The sequence below is a fragment of the Somniosus microcephalus genome, chromosome 2, assembly GCF_052327205.1.
Source record: "Somniosus microcephalus isolate GS21.2 chromosome 2, FLI_Smic_1.0, whole genome shotgun sequence".
Taxonomy (NCBI): domain Eukaryota; kingdom Metazoa; phylum Chordata; class Chondrichthyes; order Squaliformes; family Somniosidae; genus Somniosus; species Somniosus microcephalus.
This window is the reverse complement of record NC_140988.1, coordinates 75,330,855-75,350,903: the sequence shown is the minus strand read 5'-3', so window position 1 is coordinate 75,350,903 and position 20,049 is coordinate 75,330,855. Positions and strand designations below refer to the sequence as shown.

At 46.7% G+C, this 20,049-nt stretch overlaps 1 protein-coding gene across 9 annotated transcripts in view; it reads right to left on the bottom strand.

Moving 5' to 3' along the window:
• The window catches only part of gria2b (glutamate receptor, ionotropic, AMPA 2b), a 193,991-nt gene that overhangs the window by 17,647 nt on the left and 156,295 nt on the right, over positions 1 to 20,049 (bottom strand). For all 9 annotated transcript variants that reach the window (XM_086010547.1, XM_086010556.1, XM_086010563.1 and 6 more), the window contains exon 7: positions 3,302 to 3,469. In XM_086010547.1, coding sequence (XP_085866673.1) covers positions 3,302 to 3,469 — 168 coding nt within the window. The remainder of the gene's footprint in view (positions 1 to 3,301; positions 3,470 to 20,049) is intronic.

Genomic DNA, 20,049 nt, shown 5'->3' with positions numbered 1-20,049 from the left:
AAGAGGAGTACTTTTTGACAATCTAATTAGTCCTTGGATTTCATTTTTCTTTAAAGAAAACTGGTTCATTTTATGATGTTGGTGCTGACACACAGGGAACAGACAGCACTAGTACCCCTTGGCTATTTGCAGTTAATTGAGTTTCAATTACTTAACACCCAACATGAAAAATACATCTGACAATGACAAAAATCTCTTCTGGGAAAAGCCACGCAGTCAGATCTGAAATAGCTTTTGACTGCAGCAGTCCCTTATATTCCACAGCACAGAATAAAGTGATGTAATTAGCAAACCAGCTTATTCGTCATACGTTTTAACTGCCTCCATCAACGTTGTTGGCCTAGTGACAAAGAGTTCATGAGTATAGGGGCTTCAGTAGTAGTCAAACTACTTACGGATTACAGTCTGCAATGAAGAAAAGATATCCAGGCTACATTGAATTCAGTAAATACAGATTTCTGCATCTGAGGATCACTGAGTAAAATAACCAGCCAATTAGTCTGAGAGCTGGATATCCCCTGCGGAGGTGGGATGGCGGCGGGAGAGCTGGATGGTGGGTTCCGGTCCCGCGCCCGTCTGCAGCCGCTCTCTCAAAAAGATTTTCCGCAGATTGGCCTTATTAAGCCCACCCTGCGGGGTTCCTGGCCAATTAACAGGAAGCGGGTCTGATGACATCATTCGATGACACGTCATCAGCCAGTTTCCTTAAAGGGAACACAGCCACATTGATTTATGATAGTTGTGCTGTCAGTGTTGTGTAGCATTGAGGTGCTGCAAACATGACAAGCACTGCACAGAGGTGCATGTCTGCACCCAGGCTCACGCATGACTCCCTCCATATGCTTATGGAGGGAGTCACAGCACGCAGGGAGATTCCCTTCCCTTCCCATGGGTGGAAGGGACCTCCCCAGAAGATCAACGCAGCCTGGTTGCACATTGCACAGCAGGACACAAGCAGAGATGTCATCAGCGTCCCAGGCTGCAGTGGCGTCAACCTTTCAATAATCTCAGTGGATCAAGAAATGTTAGTACAAAGCCACATTAAACCTCACCCTGCTGTGCCACTCATAACATCCCCATCACTCTGTCTTCCCTACCCTTCTCCTGCACATCCTTACTCACACCAACTTACCTTGCACCTCCACCCAACGCTCTCAACATTATCACTTCCCCATCTCACTAGCCATCCCTCACATTCACCCTCATCCTACTGCAAGCATACCAACTAACAACACACAAGGGTAGGCACTTGAGAGGTTTAGCCAATGTCCATGTGAAGTTTCTGGTAATGTGTTTTCATACATAGAAACATAGGAGATAGGAGAAGGAGTCGGCCATTCGGCCCCTCGAGCCTGCTCCGCCATTCAATGAAATCATGGCTGATCATCCAAATTCAGTACCCTGTCCCTGTCTTCTCCCCATATCCCTTGATCCCTTTAGCCTTAAGAAATATATCTAACTCCTTCTTGAATATATTTAATGAACTGGCCTCTACTGCCTTCTGTGGTAGAGAATTCCACAGGTTCACCACTCTCTGGATGAAGAAATTCCTCTTCATCTCTGTCCTAAATGGCTTACCACTTATCCTTAGACTGTGACCCCTGGTTCTGGACTCCCCGGCCATCAGGAACATCCTTCCTGCATCTAGTCTGCCTAGTCCTGTTAGAATTTTATAAGTTTCAATGAGATCCCCTCTCATTCTTCTAAACTCCAGCGAGTATAAGCCGAATCGACCCAATCTCTCCTCATACGTCATTGCTGCCATCCCAGGTATCAGTCTGGTGAATGTTCGCTGCACTCCCTCCATGGCAAGAACATCCTTCCTCAGATAAGGCGACCAAAAATACAGTGAAATCTATATTTTCAACACTTCACCTTATTGGACAGATCTTGAGAAGTGTTTTACTGCGTTCCAGTGAATGTTGAGACATAACATCCACCCCCACCCCACCCCGCCTCCCCCACCGCTATAGTGATGAGTATGCATGGAATGGCATGGGCATTAAAGGGATGCTTCACGGTGCTGGTGTGGGATGGTGTCAACCTGGCGCATCATGTGGCAGTCAGGGTTTACAGCATCAAGTGAAGTAAATCTGGCCATGGTGATGCCATCGCTGGCTTCCCGGGCATCAATGTTGTCAGGGGCTGATGCCCTGTGTCCTGTGTAGCATCAGGTGATGGCGGAGAAGGTTGTTGGGCCTGATGATGTTGGTTTTGGGGCTGAGCGTGGAAGGAATCAGAGGAGCAAGTTGAGATCGTTTCTAGGGCACCGATGTTGCTGCAATAGATGGCAGCTGCAGGTGAGATGAGAAAAACAATCTGTCAATGGTGAGAGAGGTTGTTCCAATGAGGTGGCACTGGATATACCGCTGCCTCTAAACAACTGCAAGCTAAAGAAATTTCTACATGTCTTACAAATGCAGTAACCAACAGTTTCTGCACTCTGAAACTGACCATCTGCAACATGGCATCCTTTACACCATTTCTGCTGCTGTCAGCTTATCAGAAACATCAAAGCAGACTTAACTCACGACAGGGTGAGCTGGCGTGTTCCCCGAACAGCGGGTAACCCGTGGGGGAGCACATAAATTTGAAAGGTAGCCTCAAACTACTATTAAATTGGCTCTTAACAAGCCATTTAATGAGCTCAATTGTTTCCCCCGCTGCTTGGTGTCAGGTCAGTTCTCCGCAGACAGACCCCACCACTAGGAGACTTGCGTGGAGGTGGGTTGACTGCGTGTTTCCTACCCGGTCAATCTTTGCTATTTTGACAGCGGACTAACCTCCAAACCCGCCCTCTGAGCACCGGCAAAATCCAGCCCTGAATCATTTACCATATCACAAACAGTTTCTAAGGTTCTCAGCCAGTAAGTAAATGTAATCCCACTATATCTAATCTATGCAGATAGCAGCATTGTGGAAGTACCTTCACCACTAAGACTGCAGCGATTCAAGAAGAAGGTCCACCACCACCTTCTCAAGGGCAAATAAGGATGGGAAATAAACGCTGGCCTTGCCAGACAAACCCACATCCCGAGAATAAATTTTAAAAAGATAACACATTAACATATGATATGCAGCAGAAGAACAGACTTTCCAGTAGTTGAAGAATTATAGTTCTGAACACAAAGCAGATAGCAATACCAGAAGATATTGTCCATCTATTACCTTAATATGCACAATATGTAAAATACTGTCAAAGAAATGTCAATTCATGAGGATTATGGTCCAGGTTCAGCACACATGCTATAATTTGCATATTGTAAACATTTCTGTTTCTTGTAAACCATGAGGTACCTACCAGTTTTAATGCCCTTTCTATTTCGATTCCCTGTCCCCAGGGTACAGCTGGGTTTGCAAGACAATCTCCAGTACTACCTCTCCGAGAGATATCAATTCGCTGTTTGCGTAGATAGCGGAATGCTTCAGTCATTACTTGAACAGCATCATAGGTCAGAGCAGAAGTATACTGAAAAATTAACAAACGAATTAACGGACAAAGAAAGAACTTGCATTTATATAGCGCCTTTCATGATCTCCAGATGTCCCAAAGTGCTTTACAGCCCATGAAATACCCACTGAGGAGTAAACACTGCTCTTTTGTAGACAATTCTGAAAGCCAATTTGCACACAAGGTCCCAAAAACACCATTGAGATAACTGATCAATTAATCTGTTTTGGTGGTGTTGGTTGAGGGATAAACGTTGGCCAGGACACAAAACAGAGAAGACATAAATCTTTCTCTGCATTAATCTCCCTACATCCTCTTTAGGTCACAAAGTTTCAGCTTAAAAAGCAGACATCATGGGCTGTGCAAAGTATAAGCACAAGCTGTGGGACAGCCTGTGCCCAATCTGCGTGGGCATTGGACACATTGCTAAATTCGTGGAGCCCATTTATTTTGCAACCCAGGCAATGCCTAATACAGGCATTAGAGCCTTGCATATGTTAATTAGTAGCCTAATGCCTTTTGAAGGACCCCTTGCTGAAATTGGTCTAGGACGGGCGAGGAAGGTGTCGGGTCTGCCCTGCTCAGAATTCTTTCAGTGGCCCATGTGGCCGCAAATGAAAGGTACGTTTTTAAAACAGTTTCCAAACGATTTAGACAACCAGAGCTCCAGACAGAAACGGGTGGGGACCTCATTAATGTATGTAAATTTGCATCAAGTAACACAAGTAAGACCCAGACACCATTTTTATCTCATCCTGCGTTGCTACCACTAATGCCTCAAGCCACCACCAACCATGACCAGTACATCAGGAGGCAGCCATTTCCAGTTGCATTTAAAGGAATCCTTCGCTCCATTCAGGAAAAGCTGGAAACAGGGACAGCACTTCTTTGCAGTCTCTTGTGAGTAGCGCCTTAAAGGCTTCCATTATTTCACTTCATTACTGTGGCGGGTGCTGGTATAGTTCCCAGCTGCTAAAAGCTGCTGCTTCGTTTCACTCCCGACACTTCCATCCCTTCCTTTAAAGCTACTGTTGGAGGCCCATGATCGGCTTTCCAGACGGATTTTCCACCCTCCCAAACAGTGAGCTGTCTATAAGCAACACGATTAGCACTGCCGGTTCACCTAGTCAATGCAAATGAGACTCAGCCAAGAAAATTGATCTGAGCTCCCGCCGACGTCATTCGGAGGTTGGAGGGAAAGCTACACCTGCCATCAGCCTGATCTCTGCTCCGCATGAAAATGGACTCCTGTGAGCCTACTGAGAAACTAATGGCAGGAACCTGAAAACACACACTGTGCACATGTAGGCAACCATTTTACCTCTCTTTGCACACATATATTACCTTTTGTAAAAATATCAAACGAAAGTGATCTGAATTGCACCGATCAAGGTACTCAAAATAAATCTGAAACACCCCTTTTCAGCTCATTACATAAGAACATAAGAAATAGGAGCAGGAGTAGGCAATACGGCCCTTCGAGCCTGCTCTGGCATTCAATAAAATCATGGCTGATCTCAACTCCACCTTCCCACACTACCCCCATATCCCTTGGTTCCCTTAGAGTCCAAAAATCTATCACTCAGACTGTCAACGCAGTCAAACACTCATCCCTGCAAATAGGTTTTATGGTCAACATTTAATCAGAAAGAAATAACTCATTCATGAACTATTATTGCAGTTTTTTAAAAAGTAAAGGATATGGGGAGGGGGAAAATTGGATCGCACCCGCTTTGGGGCACTAACTTCGCTGGCCCGAAAAAGTTAGCACCCCCGTGCCCGAAATTGAATGGTAGCGTCGCAAGCAGGAGGCGGGGCGCTACTGGAAGTGCTCCCTCTCCCTCTTGGAGCGCTCCCATTGAATATCGTGGTGCTACATGCAGCAGCTTCACACGCACCGGCACATAGCACCGAGGTACTACAGGCCTCCCTCCCCTGATTAAAGGGGAGGGGCCCACCGCAGCGTGCACCGGGACCCTGCTGGACCACCAAGGAGTGGGGTGCCGGCCGAATGCGGCCAGCACCCCGCAGGAGGAGGCCAGCGGGGGCAGGTGCTGGCAGGCGGCCCAAAAAAAATGGCCGCCCGGCACCTGCCTTTTAATGTGCACCGCTCTGGCCGCAAACACGGCAGCCTGACCCTGTCGGACATAGCGTCCGGTGGTTGGTCAGGGGGTGCAAGCGAAGTTTGCGGCCGGGACGCAAGCGGGGCACTGCGCACGGTGATGAAGTGCACCGGCTACCGGCGCCGCTAACCTCCCGCTGAATTTCACAGGAAGCATTAGCGGCGCCGCGCCCGGGCACGAGGGGATTTGCGCCCCGTTAACACCACCTTGGGGCGCTAACGGGAGGCGCAAAGCAACCCAATTTTTCTCATGCTTTTTAACCAGAAGAAATCATTGTTAAAATGGTTCCTCAGAGATTATGTAGTGTGACTGATTAAGAGAAGTTTGAGACCAATATAGAATGAAGTTCTGCTCTCATTTCTGGTTCTTAAACATCAAGGTCAATCAAGCTTTCAAGCCTCTGTGTTTGTAACCTGGATGCTCCACAGATTTGCCAGAATGTTGACATTGTACAGTGAGTGATGTGTCCTAAGAAACAAATAGTGCTATTTTCAATTAGTTCAACTATTATTTGAACAATTGCTAGAAAATTGGACCTAATCATTTGATACAGGTTAATATATCTTCCAAAATGGGTTTTATCCTAAATAGATCATTTAGGACAGAGCTTTTTCAAAGCAGCTATGAATCACAAGCAAAAATATCCTGCATGGTTTGTGATTAACTATAATTGTTGTAAGAGAATGCTGCTGTATACTACATTTATCTGTGCACTATGTTTTGATGATTATCATACAATAAACCATGCAAAGGATATAAATATTTTAGATGAAAAGTTAGAAACCTTTATATAGGTGGCTGACATCACAATCCTTTCTTGACAGACTTATTGGGGTCGATTTTCAGTGTGCCGTGGAGTCGGGATTGGAGGCATGCGGGGGGGTTAAATTCCCGAATTCGGGGGTCCCGACACCATCCCGCTCAAAACCCGCCTCCATGTAAGTTTCAAAGGAGGCGGGTACCCGCCCCGCACTGGGACCTGCCGACCTGAGACGGGAAGGGATTAGTGCCAATTAACTGCCTGTTAACAGGTAGTTAACAGGCAGTTTTTAGCCTAATCCCTATTTTGAAGGTTGTCGTGTGGGATTCCCGACGGCTCCAAACCACGCCAAGTTTTAGAGTCGGGCTGAAGGACTTGGAGGGGTCGAGATATCGGTGTTCAGGTGAGTGATGGGTGCATGAGTGCAAAGGTAAGTGTGTTTGGTGCGTCTAAAGTGTGTAAAGAAGTTTAAATTACCTGTACTTACCTTTACAGCCTTCCTTCCTCTAGGTTTCGGGAGTCCATCATTCAGCCGGCACAGAAATCAGAATGGCTGCGATCTGTCAAAAGTGACAGCCTGCAGCTTTCAGTGCCGGCGAGATTTCTAACTGAGTCTGCGTAGAAGGACTCAGGTTAGAAGTAAGACTGTCAGTGTTTGACAGCTTCAAACAGCTGGGCGGGCTCAACAAGGTCAATCAAGTAAAAATCGCGTGGATTGGCTGCATCTCGATGGAGGCGGGACTACAACCCGAAAGTTGTAGTCCCGCCTCCTTCCCGATTTCTGAATGAAAATCACCCCCATTGTGTAAGATTTTCCTTTTTGGGGCAGAGTGGGACTTCTGTCTGCCCTACCAACTCCATCCCAACCGCAACCCATTTCCCTGGGTCAGGGATTATTATTAAGCACACAGTGGGATTCCCATCACCAAGAGGGGGCCCATCAGTGCCTGGCTGCTTAATCCTGGTGGTGATGCATCAGGACTGTTGCTGCAAGGTTAGAATATGCAGCCAGACATTTAAAAGGATTGAAGAAAACTCAAGGGCGCTACAGCCTTGTAAGCCTCGGCAAAGACCAAGGCCTACGTAGGTGACTGTTTTGGGGCCTATATGGAGGGAAAAAAAGAGGCCTCTACTGGGTGCTCTCCCTCCATTCCCTGACTGTGGGACCACTACCACCATAACCTGGGGTCGACTTCCACACGGTAGTCCTGGGAAGCTGTGGTAACTGAAGTGGATGGAAGGGAAAAGGGTTGGGAGTTAATCCCTCTGTAAAAGATGGTTCATCAGCAAAAAAACATTGAAGATAAAAGTGTTTTGGTAAGGATGCTTCTCTGAGGAAATAAGAAGATGGTTGTCCATTCCTCATGAGCTGATACTTGCATCCTCTGAGAAACCTGCTGCCTAATTTGGCAATTCACCAGTTAAGCTTTTGAATTAGGCCAGATTGCCAAAACCATATTGAAGACTTGAAAAATATTGAGGTGCTTCAATGATACAATAATTCCAGGTGCTTACAAGGAACAGATCTTGAGCCTGTGATCTTCTGTCCAGTTCATGGAATCACCCCAATTGAAAACTTGAGCTGGACATTTGAAAGAAGTACTTTCTTTCTGGTTGAAGACTGAGATTGTTGCAAGTTAACTAATTTGCTCTGAAGGCAAACTAATGGCCAGCCATGATCTTATTGAATGGTGGAGCAGGCTCGAGGGCCATATGGCCTACTCCTGTTCTTATTTCTTATGTTCTTACAACATGTTGTAATGCCTAAGGTGTTGCAGCAACTTCTTATTCACTATGATTTCTGTGACAGCAGGAAAGGTGATTGGTTGGTGAGTATTAACTCACCATTCAATTCTCTCTAAGCTAGGACAGTGGTTTAAATTAAGAGCTGGGAAACTATAACGTACTTTATTAAATTAATAACTTAATTAGGTACATTAATTAATATAATTATAAATAATTGTTGAATTAAGACTTTAACTAATTAAATAAATAAAACAAGGTGAGACTAAGATGTGGCAGGGCAGGTTGTGTGTCTGGACTAAGGTATGGCAGAGCGGGTTGTGTATCTGGACTGCAGTATGTGGGAGTTTGTGGACAGCGAGACTGTCCCGAGTGAACACGTCTGCAGGAGATGTCTCCATCACGAATCTGTCCGGCTCAGAGTCATTGAGCTGGAGTGCGAGTTGGAGACACTCCAACACATAAGGGAGGGGGAGCAGTATCTGAACAGTTTGCTGCAGACTTCGGTCACACCTCGTAGAGAGGTGCAGGATCAGAACTGGGTTGGTGTGACTGATAGTGTGCAGAGTAAGAGGAACCCAGGTAAGAAAGGGAACGAGGATCCACAGAAACTGATCCTATCCAACAGGTACAATGTACTAGCTACCTGTGAGGATAAGGATAAAAACTGTTGGAAGGACAGCCAAAATGCGAACCATGGCACTTTGGAGCAGGAGGCTATCCTAAGGGGGGAGGAGGAGGAAGAGAGGAAGCGTAATGTGCTAGTTATAGGGGATTCTATAATTAGGGGGACAGATAGCATCCTTTATGAGCTAGATTGAGAGTCCCTCATAGTATGTTGTCTACCTGGTGCCAGGGTGAGGGACATCTTGAACCGGCTTGAATGGATATTGGAGAGGGAGGGGCAGGATCCAGATGTTGTGGTCCATGTTGGGACCAACAACATAGGGAAGAATAGGTAAGACGTCCTGTTTGTGGAGTACCAGGAACTAGGAGCTAAATTAAAGAACAGGACCTCAAGGGTTATAGGCCTACAAATTCGGTTGGCTTTGCGCCCAGTTTTCGCCCAAAGAGGGCTTTTGCGCCACTTGCTAAACTTCCCCCGATATTCAGCGGTGCGGTAATGGCGGCGTTAGCCAGTAGCGCTGCGCCGCCACCGATGACGTCATCGGTGTGCGCAGTGCCCCGCTACCGCCCCGACCGCCATATTGAGTTGCGGCCGCCTCTTCCGCGGCGGCCGCAAACAGCGACCAGAAAATGGGGCCTACCTGATGCGGTAGTGGGGCGAGTTAAGGCGGATGTGCGGCCGGCCGCTTTTTCGGCGGCTGCCTGCCCGCACCTCCTTCCCCGGCCTCCTCCACCCCCCCCCCCCCGCGGCATTGCCGGCTGTTTTCCGGGAGCCCGGCACTTCTCCGTGGTGCCGGGCTCATTTGCCGGCACTAGCGAGCGGCGATCACGCTGTTGCAGGCACCTCCCCCTTAAGAGAGGGAGGAAGGCCTGCAGTACCGCAGCCTGCCGCTCCGCAGCGGGTGGCGCTGCGGCACTTAGCGCGCCGATATTCAGTTTCAGCGCCCCAAGCGGGGGCACCGAAACCCTTGATTTGCGGCCGGCTTCGACTTGGGGCGCTGAAACTGAATATCCGGCGGGCGCAAGTGGCTCCGCGCGCAGCGGTAATTTCTGGGCGCAAGCGAGCTGGCCGCCCCAAAGTCAATTTCTAGCCCATAATCTCTGGATAATTACCTGAGCCATGTACAAATTGGCGTAGGGATAAGCTGATTAGGGAAGTGAACATGTGGCTAAAGAAGTGGTGTGGGAAAGAGGGCTTCCATTTCATGGGGCACTGGCACCAGTATTGGGACAGGAAGGAACTGTACCATTGGGACAGGCTCCACCTAGGACCCTGGTGGACCTGGGATCAGGGTACTAGCGGAAAGGATAAATAGGGTGGTCACAAGGACTTTAAACTAGTAAATGGGGTGGGGGGGGGGGGGGCGGTGCTGCTCAGGTGGAAACTAGTGCAAATAGTAGTTCAAAAACAAACGAAAGGGAAGAGAGTAGAGTAACAGTCAGAAATTGTACTTTAGGCACTACAGATAAAGGGAAAACTAAAAGGTGTAAAGTGATTCAACCAGGAGAGAGAAATAAGAAACATATGAGTAAAACATTAGAGCTGAATGACAGGCTTGGGTGTGTGGCCCAAATAAGCATTCTTTATATGGAATAAATTGAATGAACTGCAGGCGTGAATTCAAATTGGAGGGTATGACATGGAACCATTACTGAGACATGGCTGCAAGACGATCAGGACCGGGAACTAAATATACCAGGTTATAAGGTCTACAGGAAAGATAGGGAAAATGGTGGAGGGGGAGGAGTAGCTTTAGTGATTAAGGATTAAATCACTTCAATGATAAGAGGATATAAAGGAGGAGACTTTATGGGTAGAATTAAGAAATCGGAAAGGATTTAAGACTGTAGTTGGAGTTGTGTTTTGGCAGCTGTGAAGTGCTAGATTGTATAAATGCAGAGATTAGACAAGCGTGTAGCAAAGGCAGAGTGGTTTTAATGGGGAATTTTAACTTTCATATAGATTGCGTTAAGCAGACTAGCACCTGTCAGAAAGGTACTGAATTTCTTGAGTGTGTCTGGGATAGTTTTCTACAACAATATGTCCTAGAGGCAACAAAGGGGCAGGCCATATTAGATTTAGTAATGAGTAATGAGCCAGATTTAGTTAACAGCCTAACAGTGCATGAACATTTATCTAATAGTGATCATAAAATGATCGAGTTCAACGTAGCATTTGAAAGGGAGAAACGCAAAATAGCTACTAAGATTCTAGACTTAAGTAAGGCCGACTTCAACGGGATGGAAGAGAGACTGTCCACAGTAAACTGGACAAATCTGTTAATGGGTAAAATGAAGATCAGTAGGAGCTGTGCAAAAAATAATTTAACATGATACAGAACCAGTTTATACCCCTGAGGGGTAAGAGCTCTACTTGCCAAAAAAAACCAGCCATGGATGACTAAAGAGATGAGGGACAGCATAAAACTAAAGGAAAGGGCATACAAAAATGCAAAAAATAGTACAGATCCTGTTGAATAGGAAAGATACAAAGAACAGCAAAAAGTCACAAAACATAGTAAGAGCTACAAAAGGGGAAGAACAAAAAGAAACTTGCAAACGATATCAAAATGAACACGAAGATTTTTTTTACAATTACATTAGGAAAAAGAGGTTAGTCAGGAGCAATGTTGGCCCCTTAAAAGCTAAAAGCGGTGATATTGTCAATAATAAAGAAATGGCGGACATGTTGAATAATTACTTTGCGTCAGTATTTACAGTAGAAGAAGAGGACAGCATGCCAGACATCCCAAGGAAACTAATAGTGAATCAGGGACAGGGACTCAATAAAATTAAAGTAAGTCAAACAACAGTAATGAAGAAAATAATGGCACTAAAGAGTGACAAATCCCGAGGACCAGATGGTTTCCATCCCAGGGATATAAAGGAAGTAGGTGAGCACATTGCAGATGCTATAACTATAATTTTCCAAAGTTCTCTCGATTCAGGAACCATTCCTTTAGATTGGAAAATTGTGCATGTCACTCCACTATTTAAGAATGGTGAGAGAGGGAAACCATGGAATTATAGATCAGTTAGCCTAACATTTGTCGTGAAATTACTAGTCTATAATTAAGGATAGAGTGACTGAACACCTCAAAAATTTTCAGTTGATCAGAGAGAGCCAGCATGGATTTATGAAAGGTGGGTCATGCCTGACAAACCTAATTGAATTTTTTGAAGAGTTGACTAAAGTAGTGGACAGGGGAATGTCTATGGATGTTATTTATATGGACTTCCAGAAGGCATTTGATAAAATCCCTCATAAGAGACTGTTAACTAAGGTAGAAGCCCATGGAATTGAGGACAAATTATTGACCCGGTTAGGAAATTGGCTGAGCGGCAGGAGGCAGAGAGTAGGGATAATGGGTATGTACTCAAATTGTCAGGATGTGACTAGGGCTGTCCCGCAGGGATCAGTGTTGGGGCCTCAACTATTCACCGTATTTATTAACGACTTCGATGATGTCATAGAAAGTCATGTATCTAAATTTTCTGATGACACAAACATGGGCAGCACTGTAGGCAGTGTAGATGAAAGCATAAAATTACAGAGGGATATTGATCGATTAAGTGAATCAGCAAAACTGTGGCAAATGGATTTCAATGTAGGCAAATGTGAGGTCATCCACTTTGGACCTAAAAAGGATAGAACAGGGTACTTTCTAAATGGTGAAAAGCTAAAAACAGTGGAGGTCCAAAGAGACTTGGGGTCCAGGTACATAGGTCATTAAAATGTCATGAACAGGTACAGAAAATAATCAAAAAGGCTAATGGAATGCTGGCCTTTATATCTAGAGGACTAGAATATAAGGGGGTAGATGTTATGCTGCAGCTATACAAAACCCTGGTTAGGCCATACCTGGAGTACTGTGAGCAGTTCTGGGCACCACACCTTAGGGAGGATATATTGCCCTTGGAGGGAGTGCAGTGTAGGTTTACCAGGTTGTTACCTGGATTTCAAGGGTTAAGTTACGATGATAGATTACACAAATTAGGGTTGTATTCCCTAGAATTTATGAGGTTAATATAGAAACATAGAAAGATAGGAGATAGGAGCAGGAGTAGGCCATTCAGCCCCTCGAGCCTGCTCCACCATTCAATGAGATCATGGCTGATCATCCAAATTAAGTACCCTGTCCCTGCTTTCTCCCCATATCCCTTGATCCCTTTAGCCTTAAGAAATATATCCAACTCCTTCTTGAATATATTTAATGAATTGGCCTCTACTGCCTTCTGTGGTAGAGAATTCCACAGGTTCACCACTCTCTGGGTGAAGAAATTCCTCCTCATCTCTGACCTAATTGGCTTACCCTTATCCTTAGACTGTGACCCCTGGTTCTGGACTCCCCGACCATCGGGAACATCCTTCCTGCATCTAGTCTGTCCAGTCCTGTCAGAATTTTATAAGTTTCAATGAGATCCCATCTCATTCTTCTAAACTCCAACGAGTATATGCCCAATCGACCCAATCTCTCCTCATACGTCATTCCTGCCATCCCAGGTATCAGCCTGATGAAGCTTCGCTGCACTCCTTCCATGGCAAGAACATCCTTCCTCAGAAAAGGTGACCAAAACTGCACACAATACTCAAGATGTGGTCTCACCAAGGCCCTGTACAATTGCAGCAAGACATCCTTGCTCCTGTACTCAAAACCTCTCTCTGCGAAGGCCAACATACCATTTGCCTTCCTAACCGCCTACTGCACCTGCATGCTTACCTTCAGCGACTGGTGCACAAGGACACCCAGGTCTCATTGCACTTCCCCTTCTCCCAATCTATTGCCATTCAGATAATAATCTGCCTTCCTGTTTTTGACACCAAAGTGGATAACCTCGCATTTATCCACGTTATATTGCATCTGCCATGCATCTGCCCAATCATCCAACCTATCCAAATAATATTGGAGTTTCTCGGCATCTTCCTCACAGCACACATGCCCACCCAGCTTTGTGTCGTCTGCAAACTTGGAAATATTACATCTAGATCCCTCATCTAGATCATTAATATATATTGTGAATAGCTGGGGTCCAAGGACCGATCCCTGCGGTACCCCACTAGTCACTGCCTGCCACTCGGAAAAAGACCCGTTTATTCCAACTCTTTGCTTTCTGTCTGCCAACCAGTTCTCTATCCAAGTCAATACCTTGCCTCCAATCCCATCTGCCTTAACTTTACACTCTAAACTCTTATGCGGGACCTTATCGAAAGCCTTTTGAAAGTCGAAATACATCACATCCACTGGTTCTCCCTTATCTATTTTACCAGTTGCATCCTCAAAAAATTCCAGTAGATTAGTCAAGCATGATTTACCTTTTATAAATCCATGTTGACTTTGTCCGATCTTGTCACTATTTTCCAAGTGCTCTACTATTACATCTTTCATACTGGACTCTAGCATTTTCCCCACTACCGATGTCAGGCTTACCGGTCTGTAATTCCCCGTTTTCTCTCTACCACCTTTTTGGAATAGTGGGGTAACATTAGCTACCCTCCAATCCATGGGAACTGTTCCAGATTCTATCGAATGTTGGAAGATGATCAGCAATATATCTACTATTTCTAGGGCCACTTCCTTAAGTACCCTAGGATGTAGATTATCAGGCCCTGGGGATTTATCGGCCTTCAATCCCGTCAATTTCCCTAACATCATTTCCCTACAAATACTGATTTCTTTCAGTTCCTCCCTTTCATCAGACCCTATGTTCCCCGACATCTCTGGAAGGTTATTTGTGTCCTCCTTTGTGAAGACAGAACCAAAATATGTATTTAATTGGTCTGCCATTTCTTTGTTCCCCATTATAAATTCCCCTGATTCTGATTGCAAGGGACCTACGCTTGACTTCACCAATCTTTTTCTCTTCAAATATCTATAGAAGCTTTTACAGTCAGTTTTTATGTTCCCTGATAGCTTACTCTCATACTCTATTTTCCCCTTCTTAATTAATCCCTTTGTCCTGCTTTGTTGAATCCTAAACTGCTCCCAATCCTCAGGTTTACTGCTTTGTCTGGCCAATTTATATGTCCTCTCCTTGGATCTTGTGCTATCCCTAATTTCCCTTGTTAGCCACGGTTGAGTCACCTTTTTTGTTTTATTTTTATGCCCAACTGGGATGAACAAATTCTGTAGTTTATCCATGCGGTCTTTGAATGCTTGCCATTGCCTATCCACCGTCAACCCTTTGAGTGACATTCCCCAATCAATCCTACCCAACTCGCTCCTCATACCATCATAGTTTCCTTTATTTAAATTGAGGACCCTAGTCTCTGAGTCAACTACTTCACTCTCCATTTTAATGAAGAATTCGATCATATTATGATCGCTCCGACCCAAGGGGCCTCATACAACAAGATTGTTAATTAATCCTTTCTCATTACATAATACCCAGTCTAAGATGGCCTGATCTCCAGTTGGTTCCTCGACATATTGGTCCAGGAAACCATCCTGTTTACACTCCAGGAATCCATCCTGTTTACACTCCAGGAATTCCTCCTCCACAGTATTGTTACTAATTTAGTTAGCCCAATCAACATGTAGATTAAAGTCACCCATAACTGCTGTGCCCTTATTGCACGCTTCTCTAATTTCCCTTTTAATGCCATCCCCAACCTCTGCATTACTGTTTGGAGGTCTATATACCACTCCCACTAACGTTTTCTGCCCCTTGGTATTTCTAATTTCTACCCATACAGATTCCACAACATCAGAGCTAATATCCTTCATTACAATTGTGTTAATCCCCTCTTTAACCAGCAATGCCACCCCACCTCCTTTTATTTTTTGTCTATCTTTCCTGAATATTGAATACCCTTGAATGTTGAGTTCCCAGCCTTGGCCACCCTGGAGCCATGTTTCCGTAATCCCAATCAAATCCTATTCATTTACCTCTATTTGCGCAGCTAATTCATCCACCTTATTACGAATGCTCCTCGCATTAAGACACAAAGGCCTAGAAATTCAGTTGCGTTTGCGCCCACTTAGGGGCGAAAGAGTGGGTTGCGCCGGAAGTTTTTTAGTGCCCGAAATTAAGTTGGGCCCTAACATCGGCGTTAGCCGGTAGCGCTGCGCCGGCACCGATGACGTCATCGGTGTGCGCAGCGCCCCGGTTCCAACGCGATTCCGTTCCGAAGGCCAAATTCAGTTGCGGCCGCCTCGCCCGCAGCGGCCGCAAACGTCGTTTGGAAAACAGGGCCTTGCAGCTCCGAGAGGCCGGCGCATAAAGGTGGAGGGGCGGCCGGCCGCTTTCCCGGCGGCCGCATGGCCGCACCTCCCTCCCCGGACTCCTGCACCACCCCCCCGCGGCATTGCTGTCTGACTCCCGCGAGCCCGGCACTTCTCCGTGGTGCCGGGCTCATTTGCCGGGGGAATCCAGCGGCGATCTCACGGCTGCAGGCAGCTCCTCCTTAAGAGAAGGAGGAGGCCTGCAGTACCCCAGCCTGCCGCACCGCATCGGGTGGCGCAGCGGCAGCTGGACGCCTGAAATAGACTTTCATCGCCCCAAGCGAGGCGGCCAAACCCTGCAGTAGCGCCCGCCTCCGTCTTGGCCCGTCGCAACTGAATTTCAGGCGGGCGCTGCGGGAATCCGGGCGAGCGCTAAATTTCGGGCGCTGAAGACCTGGCGGGGCCTTACTGAATTTCTAGGCCCCAGCCTTCAGGCTTGTTTTTTTTTAACACTCTTAGACCTTTTAGAATTATTATTTACTGTGGCCATGTTTGATTTAAACCGTTGATTTCTCTGACTGCCACTTTTGTTTTTCTCCTTCCTATCTTTTGCTTTTATCCTTGTTTCCCTTTCCTCTGTCTCCCTGCTCAGGTTCCCAACCCCCTGCCATTTTAGTTTAAACCCTCCCCCAGAGCACTAGCAAACACCCCCCCAGGACATCGGCTCCTGCCCTGCCCAGGTGCAAACCATCCGATTTGTACTGGTCCCACCTCCCCCAGAACCGGTTCCAATGTCCCAGGAATTTGAATCCCTCCCCCTTGCACCATTCCTCTAGCCACGTATTCCATCGGAAATAAGGGGTGACCTGATCGAAGTTTTCAAGATATTAAGGGGAACAGATAGGATAGAGAGAGAGAAACTATTTCTGCTGTTTGGGGATTCTAGGACTAGGGGGCATAGTCTAAAAATTGTAGCCAGACCTTTCAGAAATGAAATTAGGAAACAATTCTACACACAAGGGATGGTGGAAGTTTGGAACTCTCTTCTGCAAACAGCAATTGATGTTAGATCAATTGTTAATTTTAAATCTGAGATTGATAGCTTTTTGTTAACCAAAGGTATTGTGGGATATGGGCCAAAGGCGGGTATATGGAGTTAGGTCGCAGATCAGCCATGATCTCATTGAATGGTGGAACAAGCTCGAGGGACTCAATGACCTACTCCTGTTCCTATGTTCCTACATTCCTATTACTAAATTTGTAATGTTATCATAGAGTCATAGAGTTATACAGCACGGATAGAGGCCCGTCGGCCCATCGTGTCCGCGCCGGCCATCAAGCCCTGTCTAATCTAATCCCATATTCCAGCATTTGGTCTGTAGCCTTGTATGCTATGGCATTTCAAGTGCTCATCCAAATGCTTCTTGAATGTTGTGAGGGTTCCAGCCTCCACAACCCTTTCGGGCAGTGAGTTCCAGACTCCAACCACCCTCTGGGTGAAGAAGTTCTTTCTCAAATCCCCTCTAAAGCTCCCGCCCTTTACCTTGAATCTATGCCCCCTAGTTATTGACCCTTCTACTAAGGGAAAAAGCTCCTTAGTATCCATCCTATCTATGCCCCTCATAATTTTGTACACCTCAATCATGTCCCCCCTCAGCCTCCTCTGCTCCAAGGAAAACAAACCCAATCTGCCCAGTCTCTCTTCATAGCTGAAGCGCTCCAGCCCTGGTAGCATCCTGGTGAATCTCCTCTGCACCCTCTCCAAAGCTATCACATCCTTCCTGTAGTGTGGCGACCAGAACTGCACACAGTATTCCAGCTGTGGCCTAACCAGCGTTTTATACAGCTCCATCATAACCTCCTTGCTCTTATATTCTATGCCTCGGCTAATGAAGGCAAGTATCCCATATGCCTTTTTTACCACCTTATCCACCTGTTCCGCCACCTTCAGGGATCTGTGTACTTGCACACCCAGATCCCTCTGACCCTCCGTCTTGCCTAGGGTCTTACCATTCATTGTGTATTCCCTTGCCTTGTTAGTCCCCCCAAAGTGCATCACCTCGCACTTTTCCGGGTTAAATTCCATTTGCCACTGTTCCGCCCATCTGACCAACCCATCGATATCGTCCTGCAGACTGAGACTACCCTCCTCGCTATTTACCACCCTACCAATTTTTGTATCATCCGCGAACTTACTGATCATACCTTTTACATTCATATCCAATTCATTAATATAGACCACAAACAGCAAGGGACCCAGCACCGATCCCTGTGGTAGCCCACTGGCCACAGGCTTCCAGTCACAAAAACAACCTTCGACCATCACCCTCTGCCTTCTGCCACTAAGCCAGTTTTTTATCCAACGTGCCAAGGCACCCTGGATTCCATGGGCTCTTACCTTCTTGACCAGTCTCCTGTGCGGGACTTTATCGAAGGCCTTACTGAAATCCATGTATACCACATCCACTGCGTTGCCCTCATCCACACACCTAGTCACCCCCTCAAAAAATTCAATCAAATTAGTCAGACATGATCTTCCCTTGACAAAGCCATGTTGACTATCCCTGATTAATCCTTGCCTCTCCAAGTGGAGGCTGATTTTGTCCCTCAGAATTTTTTCCAATAATTTTCCCACCACTGATGTTAGGCTCACTGGCCTGTAGTTCCCCGGTTTTTCCCTACTCCCCTTCTTGAATAATGAAACTACATTAGCGGTTCTCCAGTCCTCTGGCACATCCCCTGTGGCCAGAGAGGTTCTGAATATGTGTGTTAGAGCCCCCGCAATCTCTTCCTTTGCCTCACACAGCAGCCTGGGATACATTTCGTCCGGGCCTGGGGATTTATCCATTTTTAGGCCTGCTAAAATTCAGGCCTGTTGGAATTCAATATTTAATATTGCAGTTCTGCCTCCAATAATCTGGCAATTAAAAGAATACAATTTTAAGAACATTCAAGCTAGGCCCCAGAGCGGAGTAGTACCTGTGTAGGAAGCAGAGGCGGTGGCGGAGCAGCTATAAAAGCGACCCGAGGATGAGGTAGGCCCCAGAGCGGAGTCGGACCTGTGTGGGAAGCAGCGGCAGCGGCGGAGCGGCTATAAAAGCGACCGAGGACCAGGTAGGCCCCAGAGCGGAGTCGGGCCTCTGTGGGAAGCAGAGGCGGCGGCGGAGCGGCTATAAAAGCGACCCCGAGGACCAGGTAGGCCCCAGAACGGAGCCGGACCTGTGTGGGAAGCAGAGGCGGCGGCGGCGGAGCGGCTATGAAAGCGACCCCAGGACCAGGTAGGCCCCAGAGCAGAGTCGAACCTGTGTGGGAAGCAGAGGCGGCGGCGGAGCGGCTATGAAAGCGACCCCGAGGACCAGGTAGGCGTACCAATCTCCAATCTCCGAGCTCCAAGAGCGGGAGAGAGGTAAAAAGTAGTTGAAGTGTGATGTCACCAGAAAGCAGGTAAGTGATTGGTTGGTGAGTATTTTCTCTTTCTCTTTTTTTTTCCAAGCTTAAATTCTGCGGTTTTTATTTTCTAGGGTCTCTGTGGTGTAGTGGGGACAGTTGGTAAATAAGCACCCTAGAGTAGATCTTTAATTGGTGGTATTGATTTAATTAAATTAATTAAAGGGTAAGTCATGTCAGGACAGTCCAGCCCCGTGTTATGCTCCTCTTGCTTTATGTGGGAATTCAGGGACACTGCCCCTGACGACCATGTGTGCCAGAAATGCATCCAGCTGTAGCTACTAGCGGACCGTATTGAGGCGCTGGAGCTGCGGATGGATGAGTTTTGGAGCATTCACGATGCTGAGCGGGTCGTGGATTGCACGTTTAGTGAGTTGGTCACACCGCAGGTTAGGGCTGCACAGGCAGACGAGAAATGGGTGACCATCAGGCGGAGCAGTAGAGGCAGGCAGGTAGTGCAGGGGACCCCTGTGGCCATCCCCCCTTTCAAACAGGTATACCGATTTGGATACTGTTGAGGGGGATGACTTACCAGGGGAAGGCAGCAGCAGCCAACTTCCTGGCACCAGGGGTGCTTCTGCTGCTCAGGAAAGGAGGAAAAAGAGTGGTAGGGGATTCTATTGTAAGGGGAACAGATAGGCGTTTCTGTGGCCGTAAACGTAACTCCAGGATGGTTTGTTGCCTCCCTGGTGCCAGGGTCAAGGATGTCATTGAATGGCTGCAGGGCATTCTGAA